Source organism: Rhinatrema bivittatum, chromosome 3, assembly GCF_901001135.1.
Source record: "Rhinatrema bivittatum chromosome 3, aRhiBiv1.1, whole genome shotgun sequence".
In the NCBI taxonomy this organism is placed as follows: Eukaryota; Metazoa; Chordata; class Amphibia; order Gymnophiona; family Rhinatrematidae; genus Rhinatrema; species Rhinatrema bivittatum.
The window spans coordinates 569,223,933-569,240,122 of NC_042617.1; the positions used below are offsets into that span (position 1 = coordinate 569,223,933).

Here is a 16,190-nt window from a genome sequence, read left to right on the forward strand (position 1 = left end):
CCCAAATGCAGGACATCACTCCGGACCCCCGCTGGACCACCAGGGACTTTTGGCAAGTCTTGGGGGGGTCAGGAGGGTGGGGGTTTGTAGTTAATTAAATTTAAAGGGTTGGGATGGGGAATGGGGACAAAACAAACATTGGTTGTAGTTAGGTTTTTTTTTTGTTTGTTTGTTTTTTTTAAATATTCGCTCCATAAGACACACAGACATTTTCCCCCCACTTTTGGGGGAAAAAAAGTGCGTCATATGGCGCGAAAAATACGGTATTTTCCCATACTTATCTGTTTCACCAACCACCAAGTTCAGGGCCCTTGTTGGTAACTGTTTGATCCGAGTTTCCTGCCACCCCCTGCCATTGATGTAGAGAGTAATGTTGGAGTTGCATCAAAGGTGAGCATAAGGCTTAGTGGTTAAGGGTAGTAACCGCTGCATCAAGCAAGTTACCCCGATGCTTGTTTACACAGACTGCACAGATAAATGCCTTGTTGGATGTTGTCTGAATGTAAAACCTGTTGTCCACATTTCCCCCTGCCATTGAAGCAAAGAGCAATGCTATATATGCATTCAAGGTGATGCTTCAGGCTTAATTGGTTTAGGGTAGTAACTGCCGTAATAAGCAAGCTACCCCCACGCTTATTTGTTTACCCAGATTGTGAAGTTCAGTCTTTGTTGGTTGTTGTCTGAATGCAAATCCTCTTTTCCACATTTCCACATGTAACTATTTGAGAACTTATCAGAAAAAATTAGTTCAGACCATGAATTCTTTCCTCACTCATCTCTGTCCTACCCTTCTGCCTCATCCGTTCTTTTCATTGTTGCCTCGTCTCTGTATAGTATCTTGTTTTCTTTTTTTCTTTTCATTATCTTTTCTTTGTCTCTCCAGGTCCCCTTTCTTCGCACTTCTTTTCAGTCACATTCCCACATTTGGTTCCTATATAGAATCCCTCTCCTAGTCACGTGCTTTCACACTTGCAAATGCTAGGACAGTCTCTTCCTCTGACATATTTAAGGTGTGCACTTACGTGCGTACACACATGCAGGTAGACACAGCATCTCACCCAGAAGCCCCCGTCATGCACAGTCCTTTATATACACGCAGCCAGTCAACACATTGCCTCTCCATCAGGTATCTTCTGCAGTCCTTCCTTTGTGCTTGCCCAGGAGCTGGGCCTATTTGCTGTTCATGATCTGGTCATAGGATGTTGAGGAACTATAACAGAGACTCCGAAGGCTGGCATAGGTCTCCCCCTCTGCCACCCACTCAGGACATAATGGGAAACAAACCTACTGTACCTTGAAAAGCAGTTGGTTTCCTTTTGTTTTCCTCACTGTAGGGAAGGCGGCAACTCTGTATGCAAGTCTGCAGCCTTGGTCTTCAGTGGGTTTCCAAACTCGGACTAGGAGGCAGTGGGGAGTGGACCCAGTGCATGACCCCCTTTGGGCTCTCCTGCTGCTCCCAACCTAAATTGTTCTGGCAGCTTATTAGTAGTGCAGAAAAGGCCTAAATATCTCTTGGTACTCTAGCCTGAAAATTACCAGGCCCTTATTGCTTGCTTTGTACCCTGAGCTAGTTGAAGTGGTGGAAAGCTTTTCACCAGTTTCCCTCACAACATTTGAATTCTGGCACAGATGCTTGCAACACATACGGCTTTGACCCCATTCTTTGTCTGTGAGAGGAGGAGAAAGCTTTAGATCAGGCCCCTGAATGTTTCCTGGGTGTGCCTCAACTTCCTCAGTGTCCACGATTTGGCAGTCTCATCTTTAAGCCTGAGTGGGGAACCTGAACTTTCCGAAATATGTTTGCTGCAGTGCAGAGTGTTCTTGCCATTCTGTGTAAATGAAAACTGAAATGAGTTATTCTCAGAGAACAAGCAGGATGGTAGTCCTCATACAAGGGTGACATCATCAGATGGAGCCTCGGTCCGGAACTTTGATCTCAAAGATTCTAGAACTTTCAAACATGCCCTACTGAGCGTGTGCAGCTGTAGTCATCACTCTGCCTCCTAGGCAGAGTCCCTGAGTCTTTTTTTTTTTTTTTCCACGGAGCCGTGTGGTTGTGGGAGTTGTGTGTCACATTATTCAGCTTTGCTCTCTCCTTACAGTTTTTGTAAAATGATTATTTCTAGAGCTGCAGCTGTTTTTCCTTCCTTTCCCTTACGGTAGTCTTATTTTGTTTTCCTCTTTCCTGCCACATGGCAGGCCTTAGACTCTGCGAGACTGCACAACGACTATTACTATCCCTTATTAAATAAATACTGCACCTGCAGTTTAGTATCTGTGACCTCTCCTTGCTCTGTCTGTTTTTGTACCTTTGTCAGGTGCTGGCAGGACTGACTGAATGCAATTCTTGGGTGATCCATGTAGGCCACTGAGCCTGGGGACTTGACGGAGTTCTATCTGAGCAGGAGTTTCATGTCATTTCACTGGGTAATTGCCAGGTTCTTGTGACCTGGTTTGGCCTCTGTTGGAAACAGGATGCTGGGCTTGATGGGACCCTTGGTCTGACCCAGCATGGCAATTTCTTATGTTCGATCGGCATCAATGGAGGTTGATACAGTGAAGAGATCAAGGACAACGCTTTTCTTGTTGGGGGGAGAGCTCATCCTCCCCACATTCAAAGGAACTAGTCTCCATGGACAAGAGTCCTGGACAATGTAGCCTCCCCTCATGTTTGCCTGTGATGGCAATGCAGTCTTCTTGAGATGGAGGGTGAGCAGGAGTCTGGGCAGGCAGCTTGCTGCCGCACTTTCGGTGCTATGTCCAGTGACAGTTGTCCGTGCACATCTGTGACCAGCACACCATTGGTCTGACATATTGATGTCAGGACCGGGTTGGGGATCAGGACTGCCATTGAGCATCATGGTCATCCTGGATGCCGTTGAGTTGCCGGGCACTCTCAATACCATCGAGGTGCTTGACCACCCTTAATGCCATAAGAGCCTTCTGTGCTGTGGGCATTGTCTCGATGCACTGGAGTCATTGAGTGCCTTGGACCTCGATGTGGTGGAGTAGTAGCACTGACCTCTGGTGCTCTTTGATTGCAGTGGTTTGCAAGCAAGACCTGCCCATTTTAGGGATAACCCTGTCTGTGGACAGGGGAGTCGGTTCATGCAACAATTGTTCCATTTACTGGACTGCGTGTTTCCTTGGGGGAAGTATATGTAAACATGGCTGAGGTATTAATACCTGAGCCAGGTTTTAGGCAATCTGTTCCAAGAGCACACTGACCTTGCCCTGGTACCCTTGCAGGGAAATTTTAAAAGGAGTGCGCACATGCCCATAAATGTGTGTATTGGGCACATGAGCAAAGATACGCTTAATTTTATATTGTGCGTGCATGTACATGCATATCATTTAAAATATCCCTATTGCACTTATGTGTGCAGGTTTATGTGCATATTTTAATAACATGCTCGCACAAGTGACCATGGGGGGGGGGGAGAGGGATAGAGAGAGAGACATGATGTCACCTTTATGTGAGGACTAACATCCTGCTGTCCTCAGAGAACAACTGTTACAGGTAAGCAATTGTGCTTTCTTTGCTGAAGAGTCTGGCTTTATTCCTAGCCATGTATTCTTTTATTCCTGTGGCAAGAAAAAACATTTTTTTTTAAATTTTGGCATAAAAGTAAGAAAAGGAGTTGGATTGAGTGTGATTTTTAAAGCAGAACCAACAGAAAGGAAATATCCCTGAAACAGAGCTAAACAGGATTTGTCATCTGTGTAGGGAGGACTAGTAAATGCAGTTTGATCGTTCTGCTTCTCCTCTTGGTCAAGCTAACTCTGCCATTATCTGAGCCGGTGACTACAGGTCTCTCATGCTCCGTCATTCAGTCGCTTAATTCTCATAGCATGGTCACAGTTCTGCAGACAGATTTTCTTGGAAAGCAGTTAACACAGCCTCCCAGGTGACTAATGTAGGCCTCTTGTTCATATTTTGCTTCTCTCCTTGCCCACACCACGTTCACAATTAGCTCTCATTTTATTAGCACTGCACAAAAGAGCTACACTTTCTTATGGGATGTTCAAGAGCCCGCTACCTGTCTCACATTTGTTTCCGATTGTGTTAGAAATGTTTGCAGGCTGTTCTTCACACTCTTTCAGCCTAAATTATGTGCTTATTATTTTTGTATAGGTAGGTTTGCAGACTGCTGCCCATAGTATGCTTCTATACTCTGCCCTCAGAAAGCTCCCTATCTGTACTTCGTCTTTTAAAAATGTTGCTATGAGAGTCACCTTAGGTCTTTCCAGGAGTTAGTACACACTTTATCTCTTTTTAGTTCTTAAAATATGTGCAGCTCAAACATTCTATTAAATTATTGCCCATTTCTCTTCCCCTGGATGATGACACCCCCTCCAATTTGAGTCCTTGGGGCAGACTGCATCTCACATCAATACATTTTTATATTCCAAATTCCAATGATTGTGTTTGGGGTTGAAAAGGATGTAGGAACATAACCCAGGAGTCCGTCTTAGCTGGGTTCTACAAAGACTGAACGGCACATATTTGAAATATTGAGACGAAGGTACATTTTAAGTTTGCTCCAATCCCTGGAAAGATCTAATGTGGCCTGCATGAACAAGATTTTTAAAAGATGTAGTACAAATAGAAAGCTTTCTGAGGGCAGAGAATGTAAGTATATTGTGTAGCTCTTTCCAGCAGTGTTATGTGCGCACCGCTCCGTGAAAAACCCAAGCATGTTCTCTTCCTCTGGGTTCTCCAGTTGTCGCGTCTTTTTAAGTAATTGCCTTTCTGCTTCTCTTCTGTCAGGAGATACAGAGTTTACTCACCAACTGGAAAGGACCAGACCTGACCAGCTATGGGGAGCTGGTGCTGGAAGGAACATTTCGGATTCAGCGAGCCAAAAACGAGCGCACTTTGTTTCTGTTCGACAGACTGCTTCTTATCACAAAGAAAAGGGAAGAGACCTTTACTTACAAAGCCCACATCCTGGTATGTCCCGGCCTCCGCAGTACAGCAGCGTCTGTGAAAAACCTTTCCGCTTTCTCTGAGAAGTGGGGCCAATTTATCTGCACTTTTTCTTTTTTTTTTTCCTCTCCCTCTTTTCTTTTCACAGTGTTGCAATCTCATGCTAGTGGAAATAATCCCAAAGGAACCGCTGAGCTTCAGTGTCTTCCATTACAAGAATCCCAAGCTGCAGCACACGGTGCAGGTATCCCGTGCTTTTTTTTTTTGTTTGTTTGTTTTCTGGAACTCCTAATCAGACTTCCACGGGTGCATTAAACTGCCACTCTTCTGTTCCAGGGAACAGAAAATGCCCCCATGAAAGACATTTTTTTAAAAAACCAAAAAGGTTATTTTCTCTAAATTGCCAGGGCGTTGCCCTTCCTTTTGCCAACTTGGAAGGACTGGTGCATGGCACTGTCACTCTCCGCGGCATCGTGGGGGTTATTTCCCCTATAGGAGGTAACGTGGTGGGACAGATGGAGGGTTGGAATGCAAATTAAAAAAACAAAATTCAAACAATGAAGCTCCTTCCCCCCTCTGCTGCACACAAAACACACAAATATGCATGCTCTTAAAAGCAATGTAGCACTTTTAGCTCTATTACCAAGTGGAAAAGCCTTCTGTTTAATATTATATCTAATGTTTCAAAAGATAGAGGAAGAGAGCAGCAAAAAGAATAATAAATGGATATGGAATGCAAAAGTGGGGAAATAAAACAAGGAGGCTTGTTTTGGACATCATGCATGCTCTGGCTGAAATTGATACCTAGAAATAGAAAAAAAAAAAGGTTGTTATGCGGTAACTGCGTTAGCAGGAGCAATCGTGCATCACCCAAGAGTGCTCACCAGAATGTCAATGGCGTTTCCTCTAATGCATTTGTAACAGGCCAGATCACAGCAGGACAAACGTCTCTGGATTCTTCATTTGAAGAGACTCATCCTAGAAAACCATCCAGCAAAGATCCCAGCAAAGGTAAATATCCTGCATCCCCTGAAGGGATTCTATTAAAAAAAAACCAAACATGCAGGCAACATGCGTGGCATTCCTTGCTGTGTGTGCAGATCACTTTAATGTGCTGATATGGCCGCACTGGGTGAAACCAGTTGTATCACAACGCAAGCTGAAATATGGCCGTGCATGTTGCTGGAAGAAAGCTGATGACTTTTTTTTTTTTGGGGGGGTGTGGGGGGTGTGGAGATATTTTTGCAGTGCTCGGAGCTGCCGAGTCGCTTTAGGTGCTGGTGGCGGTGACAGCAGAAAGCTCCCACTTCAGGCTGGCACGGCCACAAGATAACTGACAACCGAAGAGCACTGGTACTGCCAGAAGCGGGGAGCAGCCACGCTTTTGGGCTCAGAGCGTTGCCAAGAAAGGGGGAACCCCTGAAAATCAACAAGCTCCAGGGAAAACAGTCGTGCGATAAGTTGGCTGGGGAAAGCACTCAAAACAGTATTTTAATTAACAGGAAAAAAAAATGAGTTTCTTCAAGATTTTGTTTCTGACTACCCATCGGATGATCTACAAAAATAAAATAAAAAGTTGTACTGCTGCTAGCTGCCATGTATTTCCTGGCTATGCATCATTCTGCCATGAGCACTGAGCACATACAGGGGCAGATTTTTAAAAAGTACGCTGGATTTTATAAGATACGCGCGTATCTTATAAAATCCGGGGTCGGCGCGCGCAAGGGGGTGCCCATTTGTGCAACCTGCGCGCGCTGAGCCCAGCGCGGCCTGCCTGTTCCCTCCGAGGCCGCTCCGATTTCGGAGCGGCCTCGGAGGGAACTTTCCTTTGCCCTCCCCCCACCTTCCCCTCCCTTCCCCTACCTAACCCCCCCTCTACCTTTGTCGGCAAAGTTACGCCTGCTTTCAGCAGGCGTAACTTTGCGCGCGTCGGCCGGCAGCCCCGCTCTGTCCTCCGGTCCTGGGGGCTGGTCCGGAGGCCTCGACCACGCCCCCGGGCCCGCCCCTGAACGCCGCGTCGTTTCGGGAACACCCCCAGACACGCCCCCTCCTGCCCCTTTTCGAAAGCCCTGGGGCTTTACACGCGCCGGCGGCCTATGCAAAATAGGCACGCGAGGGCCCTGCGCTCGTAAATCCGGAAGGATGTATGCGCACGGGCCTTTTTTGAAATCCGCCCCACAATGTTGTATTGCAAAATGTTTTTAAGGTGGGGGGGGGGGGGGGATTTGCTAAATATCGCCAAAATCTGCAGCTAAAGATGGGGGAATTCGGGAAACTAGTGGGCCAGCTTGAGTTCCAGCAAGTGGAAGCAGGAAAAAAGTGAGATCCATGTGTACTATTGTGTTCATGTCATTACTAGCAATATGGGAGGGCAAGGGTAGGCTTTAGGTTTATCTGGGATTATTAAATGAATAAGTGCATCTGTATTGGCCAAGCAACATGCTGCCTGTGTGTGCCTCCTGCAGGTTCTAGTGAAGGTAATGTCTGCCCAAGCCGCCCTAACCTAGTTACACACGGCACCAGAGGGAGCCCTTCCTTAAACCAACCCTGCGGAGCAGAAAAATGGAGGTCTAAGCAAGCTGGAGGAGAAAAGGCATTAAAAAAACGCCTGAAGCTATTCCTTGTTTGTATTCAGAAAATACTGTTAAACGTTGAAAAGCGTATTGCACCGCACAGCACACTGGACAGTGTAACGTGTGTGTGGGTGGATGTTTGTTAGCCATGGAATGATTTCGGTGCACAGCTCACCAGACCTCTTAGGGTATTTGTAGCACTTGTCTGACCCCTAGTGGAACGTCACTGGAGCAGCCAGCAATTTGTAAGCACTTGCTGGGTTTGATTGCTAGGAAGGAAGTTATACGTTAGGTTAGCATGCATGTTCTTTAGAAAGGATATCTATTCCAGTTCTGACATGTAAGAACTCTGAAAGCAAATTAATGCCCACAAATAAAATTCGCTGAAGATGTTGTTTGCCAAGAGAGTTATAATTGACTCAAGAAATCTTGGCGAGTGCAGCTAAGTACTGTGTGTGGAATGTCGAAACTCCAAATTTATGCCAAACATCCTACCTAATTATATACAGGACACTTAATTAGAAAAGCTAGAGTACCAATTTAATTTCTTATTTATTGCTAATGTGGCTCCATGGAATTGCACTGCAGTTTAAGAATTTTACTGCACTACCACCCTTTAATCTTATATATAAGCAACCGTTTTGATAGGAAAGTATTATTAGAAGTGAAGCAGAAGCTTACAGAAGTTTAACATTTAAAAAAATCTTGTGAATTAGAATTTTTTACAGCAGCATTCCATCGTAGCTACTTTGCAAATGACTAGGCTAAAATGCCTACTATTAATGTTAAGTATTGTACATAGTGGAGGTGTTTACGTCACTGTACACAGCCCTGGATTTGTTAATAGGCAGCTATTACGTTTGTGCCTATTAACAAACATTCAGGGGCAGCAGTCTGGCTTACGTTTTGCTGCCTTACAGCTTTGTTCAATCTCATTTAGCAGAGAACAGCTCTACCCTGTAACACAGTGGTTCTCAACCTTTTTTCTATCAGGACACACCTGAGAGTTCACGCTCACATGCGTGACACGCTGAACACATGACCATCATGGGACTTAATATAAGCACATACTCTGCATCCACAGGAATCTCCTGCTTCCTAACAATGGGTGCAGAGCAGAACTAAGACATTTCCCTGTACAACTCACCATATATAAAAAAAAAAAAAAGACATCCTGAATCTGGTGTCATCTCAATAACAGCATCACAAATTCCCTCTACTACCAGGTGCATTGTAAAATAACACAAACAAACCCCACTCTGTACCTCTCTATCAAACCTGCCATAACCTCAGCAGCACTAACTCCAAGAAATGAATCCGCAATAGCCCTACCCATGAAAAGGCAGCAGTTCACCACCAGTGCAATATAATATTGAGAGAATACAACAAATAAGGCGGATACAAACCTCTAGTAAAATACCTCATCTGAGTCACATGCACACAGAGCACAGACAGACCTGCCTTCCCCAAATATAGAATAAAAGATCACAAATTACAAATGTGCAAACAAAACCTGGAATGGTAAATCCCAAGATACCTTCTGCATGCAGTGCAAAACTGGAGACTAGAAACAGAAATATATTTCAAAGAGAGAAGAAATGCATATTCTCCAAACTGACATAGTACGGCCCTTGTACCAGTCACTCCCCTCCATGCACTCGTCACCCCTCACTTCTCCCAACCACTCAATCATCCCATCACCTGCTCATATCCCTGTCCAACATTCCCAACACCCCCACCCCACACCCTCCTCCCTGTGCTCCCTCTCCCCTTCCCTACCCAGGATACCTCTGACCACCTCTTTCCTACCCTTTCCTGCTCAGCATCCCCCATTCTCCTCTCCCCCAACCCAGCAGCCTCACACCTCCATCTCTCTCCACTTCAATCTCTCTTCCCTTCCCAGCAACCTCCAAACCCCTCCCTTCTCCACCTCTCCTTACCCAGCAACCCCGACCTCCTTTCTCCCACCCCTGGCTCCCCATCTCCCCACGCCTTCTTGCCCAGTACATTTCCCCTCCCCCTGGCTCCCAGCCAGCAGAAAAGAGATCAGTCCAATCCAGATTCTCCATCCCTCTTAATCAGCAGCAGATGAGGGCAAGAAGCACTGAGGAGCGAAAGATGAGGAGGCAGCAGCGGATCTCTAGAGCACGCACATTTTTCCCTTATGCTCCTGCTTTCACATCCAGGCCCCGTGGGGTGATGAGAGCATCAGCAGCCTCACTGCCAGGCCAGGCAGAGGAAGAGAAAGTTGCTGTCCTGCCGGGCCCATATGAACAGGAGTTGGTGATATCTCGCTCTGATCTGGGTGAAGGAGGAGGAAACAACCCCCTACTGATCAGGAAGAGGAGAAGGAAGCAAGAGCAGCTTCCTGTCCTACCCAATAAAGGAGAAATCAGCCAACTCCTTCCCAGACTGATGAGGAAAGATTGTTCTTCTGCTGGCTCTGTGACTCACCTCCCGGCACTTCCCGACACACCTGTTGAGAATCACTGCTGTAATGGTCCCTTACAGAAGATGGGGAGAGGGGAGGGAATTGGTGAAAACACCAAACGTGCCTAGGGGCGGATAAATCCTAAATCCATCGCTGACTGTACACATGCGTATAACAGATGGTCCTGTCTCAGTGAAGCTTATGGTCTAGTCGAGACACACACACAAGATTTCAGAAATATATTTATTATAGAAAATTTGGTTAAAATTATCAAGGCTATGATCTTAGAGATTTAAGATTTAAAAGCAGACTCAGAACGGTGGGTTTTTAGGCTGGATTTGTATATATCCAGAGGGATGACAGCACCAACTAAGGAGAGGCTATTCCAAGCATATTGCATAGCAAGGTGTAAAGTGCAAAGTCAGGAGTTGGCAGTGGAGGAGATGGGCATAGATAGAAGTTTCTTGCACAATGAATGGAATTCATGAAAAGGGTTGTAAGGGTTTGTAGTTTACTAAGAGAAGCTTATGTGAATAGGAAGCCAATGTGGTGACCGGAAATGGGTTATGTGATGGTGGTAACATTGGAGAAAGAAGTTGTGCAGCTGAATTTTGACTAGAGATGGATGGGATCAGTGGAACACCCACAAGAAGCAGTCTATGAGGGCCATAATCAATGCCGTTTGTCCAGCTAAGTTCAGACTCAGCCGGACAAATGGTGGGATTTGAGATAGCTGGATAGCTTTTTATCTCACCACCCAGGAAAAGGATTTAGGCAGCATCATAGATATGTTGAATTCCTCAGCTCAGTGCGCAGCAGCAGCCAAGAAAGCAAGGTGTGATCTACAGGGCTCTGATTCAAACAGAAGAACTGGACAGAGATCTGATCGAGGACATCCAAAAGGTGGGAAAGTAGGGCGAAGGGTTGCTTGGAGATTTTAATCTGCCGGATGTAGATTTGTACCTTTTGCAAAATGTAAAAAACGTAGCAAGATAGTGGATGGCCTTTAAGGGGCTGTGCTCAAACGAATGGTAATGGAGCCCACGAGGGAGGGTGTGATACTCGTACTAGTGCTCACTAATGGGGATAGTGTCTCTGATGTTTGGGTATGGGCTCACCTGAGCACCTGTAATCATCAGACGACATGGTTCGATTCTCACAAATAGGATACAGAGAAGTCACACAAATACCCAAGTTTGGAATTTCACAAATACGGACTTTGTCAAAATGGGGATGTACCTGGAGGAAGAGCTGGAAGTTTAGGAGAAAATGGGTGAGGTAGAACAACAGTGGATCAAATTTAAAGAGGTGGCTGAAACAATTAAGGCAACAAGAACAGTGTTCAAGAAGTATAAAGGATCTTATAAAAAGGAACCCAAAGAAGAATATCAGTAAAGCAAAAATCAAGCAGAAGAAAGGATTGCCATAGAGGTAAAAGTGAGGTGAAAAAACATTTTTCAGAGAAGGGAAGCCCAAAGTGGTGACAAGAAGCACTGTGTGGAGAGAGATGAAGATGTGGAGATGTTAAACAAATACTTCAGTCTGGTGTTCACTAAAGAAGACCCCAGAGAAGGACCATTGCTGGTTGACAAGACCGTGGATGGGGATGATGGGGGTGGACAAAACTTTGTATACAGAAGAGAATGTATAGGAAGAATTAGGTAAACTGAAAGTGGACAAGGCCGTGGGGCCGGATGAGGTTCATCCCAGGATGATGAGAGAGGTCAGAGATGTGCTGGTGGGTCAGCTAAATTGCCTGTTCAATAGACCCCTGGAAATGGGAGTGGTGCCATGGGATGGGAGAAGAGAGGTGGTGGTCCCGCTTCACAAGAGTGGTAGCAGAAGGGAGAGTGAAAACTACAGGCCAATTAGCTTCACCTCAGTGGTGGGAAAATTCCTTCCGGCTGAAGGGAACTAGAGGGATGTGCATTTGTTTTAAACTAAATAAAGGCAACGGAACTGTGTATTTCGTCTTGTATCGGGAGCGCCATGAAATGGAAGAAAAAATGACGAAATTTCATAAAAATTAGTATTTCATTTTAGTGCGCACTAACTGAAGATGTTACCAATCAGTTAAATGTCAAATGGGTGAGCAGTTTGTTAGCTAGATTTAGGGTTCTGCATTCTCATAGTTACTTGTTTGTGTTGCCAAAATTTCACGGTGGTATTTTTGGGGAGATGACCAGTGCCTGGTAACAAATGTAAACAAACAAGTGATATAATACCATCAAGTTTTAGTCAGCAAAAGCATGTAATGCAAATGCATATTTTGAATTCACAAATCCCTTTGTATTTTAGGAAAGGGGCCTGGCATTTTGGGATATGCATAATTTTAATTCCCCTGGTGTGTATCTATGAGTTTGGGCTGGGGGGGGGGGGGGGTTTGGTAACTAGTGAGAGAGGAAGTGTCTGGGGTGAATGTACGGGATGACATGTGGAAGAGAGATGAAGTTGCTTGCTCATACATTTAAGACAAATAGGAGAAAATATTTTTGTACTCAACACATAAGCTCTGGAATTCGTTGCCAGAGGATGTGGTGAAAGTTGTTAGTGTAAATGGGTTTAAAAACGGTTTAGACAAGTTCCTGGAGAAAAAGTTCAATTAATTCAGTACAAGACTGGTGGTCTAATGATTTTATTTGCTTTTGGAAAAAAACATTTTAAAACTTGTTGCCTTTTAATCCTCTGGTATGTAATTGAATAGACCGGGTAGCCCATGCAATGCAGGGCACATGCTGACACCTTAGGGAATAGATTTATAAAGAAGTGCTTGACACTTGCAGGACTGCTTGTTTGAGGATTTTGATTTGTGTTTCCCTGTTTGGTTTGAGGGGAAAATTCCATAAACTATTACTAAGATGGACGTGCAGGAATCTATGCTTTGGGATCCTGCAGGCACCTGTGACCTGGATTGGCCACTATTGGAAACAAGATACTAGGCTTGGTGGACTTTTGGTTCAACCCAGTATGGCAAATCTTATGTTCTTAGCTCAGGATCAGGCTGGGACATTCCAGGGCAGAGGCAGTTTTCTGGCAGTTTAGGACTGCTGAAGAGATAAAAAAGAGAGGAACCAAGATTAGTGACTGGATTCTGGGTGAATGCTCTGATGCAGAGATGTAGATTGGGAAACCATCAGCATAAAGATGACACTAAAAGCCATGGGAGAAGACTCGAGGTCTGTAATCCCATGGTTTTTCAGGATGTCCACAATAAATAAGCATGAGATCTATTTGAATGCACGGCCTCCATTGTATGCAAATAGATCTTGTGCATATTCATTGTAGAAATCCTCATGGCCTGAGTTTCAGAACCCCCCTAGTATAGAGAGAAGGGAAGAGGGTCCATGATGGAGCCATAGGCTTACCGATTAATAATGGGATAGTGGTGGAGGAAGATCCAGTAAAGTGCAATGGGAGAAGCGAGAGTGTGAATCAAGATGGAATGGAGTCCTGAAATCCAGACACTATTATGCATTCAGAGATGCAGCCCCCTGGTTCAAAATTGTTGAACATTTTATTATTTTGCACCAAAAATACATTAAAGAAATTAATTTCAGTACATGCTAGGGGTTTTGATTTTTGCCCTGCTAGGTATCAGACTGGATAGCCAATATCAAATAGTGTGCATGCATTCCACCTGCCTTGCAGGAAGTAGCTTTGATGGAGTTTCTCCACTCCAGATGATTTTGTCTGTCTTCCGCACAGAAAGCTATATTTAAACCTTGACCATTATGGTTTAGTGTAAGGATAAGCATGCCATATAAAGCAGTCTTGGTCTAGTGAACTATTTGATTCGGGTAGCCTTTCCCATCCCTCTCTTGGAGGCACATCTATCCAGTTGGGTTTTCATGATTGCCACAATGAATATGCATGAGATAGATTGGAATACTTTGGAGACCCCGTGTATGTAAATCTATCTCATGCATATTCATTGTAACAATCCTGAAAACCCAACTGAAAAGGTGTGCTTCCAGGAGAGGGTTTGGAAGCACTAGATTAGGGAATGCTCTGACTTTCCTGTTCTGAAGAGCTAAGGGGCTTATTTTCCAGCTCATGTTTTGGCATTTTCGCATGCGAAAAACACTTTAATGCATGCGAAAAGCACCATAACACATGGTGCGATGCTAATTTTTAAAAGGGGAGGAGTCTGGGTGGGATTTTTGTAAAAGTGGGCTGGCTTCATAACACACGATATCGTACAGTTTTAATGCCAAAAATAATACCACCTTTTTCATTGGCATTATGCCTATAACGCAAATTGCAATTTTTTTTACAAATTGTGTTTTGGGCATTTTTAGGCTAGGGAGGGACCTGAGATGGGGGGGAGGATTGTGGGGAGGGACCTGAGATGAGGGGGAGGATTGGGGGAAGGGCCTGAGATGAGGGGGAGGGACCTGAGATATGAGAGGAGAGAGGGAAGGGGAGAGGAGAGAGAGAGCCTCTGGGGGTGGTACCATAGTAAGCAGCTATTTATGCTACTATAGGCGGCTCACCTAGTAAGTCAAGGTGAGGTTTAGCGAGTAGTGTAGGGGTTAGGGGCCACTTTGACATTCAAAGTGAGACGTACAAACAGAACAGTGCACTCTTGTGAAGATTTGATGACCTTCGGAGTGAGGAACCTCACACAACAATAAGATTTGTACAATGTTCTCTCAACCTAGGTTGATGGACTCTCTACCTGGATAACATGCATGTATTACCGCAAAGTGCGAAAAGTTAACGCACTTTGCGGTAATACCTATGCGAAGCGCTAAGATAATGCACATTGATAGAAAAAAAAAGGTGGGGACTGGAAAGGACTGAGTCTATATTTGGAGTTGGCTCAAGTTTGAGGATTAGGATCAGTCGGATAGAGAGATGAGCGATCCTGGACTTTTCATCCAAGACTTTACTGAGATGGTACTGCATAACTCCCAGTCACTGAACCCCAATGTTGGACACTTCAGTGTAAAACAAAAAAACAAATGGAATGAATGAACACTTTTTTTAAATTCTAAAACTAATGTAATGGATTGAGATACCAACGAAACAAACCAAAATGAATTTTTTGAAGCTGCACGTCCTTAAAAAACAGGAAATGGAGGTTAAGACTAAATGGTCAGTTTTTTGAATGGAAAAAGTGGAGTGCCCCAGAGTTCTGTATTGGGACCTATGTTACTTAGCATATTCATAAATGATCAGGAGAAATGAACGATGAGTGAGGTGCCACATTTGCAGATGACACAACATTTTTTTTGAGTCATTAAATGGCAGTGGATTGTGAAGTACTGCGGAAGGACCTAGGAGACTGGGTTTCACTTTAATGGCAGTTACAATTTAATGTGGTCAAGAGCAAAGTTAAAAATGACTTCAACTACAAGTACACAATGCTAGGAAAAGGACCTTGGAACCCTTGTAGACAATACCTTGATATCTTCGGTATAGTGTGAGGCAGCAGTCAAAAGGGCAAATGGAATGTTAGGAATTATTCTCAGTTTTGTTCTCTCTTCCTTTCCAAATATCTGCATGCTTTTGTATAGATCCATGTGCAGCTGCACCTCGATTACTGCGTGCAGTCCTGGTCACCCCATCTCAAAAAAGACATAGCAGACAGATCAATGGTACAGAGAAGGATGACAGAAATGATAAAGGGGAAGGAGAAGTTCCCTTGTAGAGAGAGGCTAAACAGATTGGGACTGTTTAGCTTGGGAAAAAGAGAGGATATGATTGAAATTTATAAAATAATGAGCGGGGTAGAATGAGTAAATAGGGAACAGTTATTTACTAGGGGACATGCCATGAAACTAATAATTGGCAGATTTAAAACAAATCATAAGTATTTTTTTTTACTCAGCCCACAAACGGGCTATGGAATCTGTGGTCAAGGCAACTAACAGAGTGGAGTTCAAAAGAGGATTGGACGAGTTCCTGAAGGAAAAGACCATAAACAGTTATTAGCCAGGTAGACTTGGAAAAGTCAGCGCTTTATCCGTGGGAGTGAGATACAAGAAATAGATCAACTATTCAGGACCTGATGGGTACTTGTGACCCAGACTGGTCACTGTTGGAGACAGGATGTTGGGCTCGAAGGACTTGGTCTGACCTAGCAGATACTTGATTAATGGTTTTAATTGTTTATATTTGTAAACTGTTATGATTGTCAAACAGAACAGTGGTATGTAAATCTAATTAAAAAATTAATTAATGCCCAAGGAAAAAGTACTCTGAGATTTGCAGGTATTTTCCCAGCAAAAGCAACACGTGTAGTTTTGGAAAC

At 44.4% G+C, this 16,190-nt stretch overlaps 1 protein-coding gene across 2 annotated transcripts in view; it reads left to right on the plus strand.

Annotated features, from left to right (window-relative positions):
• Positions 1–16,190, plus strand: part of PLEKHG1 (pleckstrin homology and RhoGEF domain containing G1) — a 390,662-nt gene that overhangs the window by 332,818 nt on the left and 41,654 nt on the right. For both annotated transcript variants that reach the window (XM_029596546.1, XM_029596547.1), the window contains 3 exons: positions 4,772–4,954; positions 5,079–5,174; positions 5,855–5,941. In XM_029596546.1, coding sequence (XP_029452406.1) covers positions 4,772–4,954; positions 5,079–5,174; positions 5,855–5,941 — 366 coding nt within the window. The remainder of the gene's footprint in view (positions 1–4,771; positions 4,955–5,078; positions 5,175–5,854; positions 5,942–16,190) is intronic.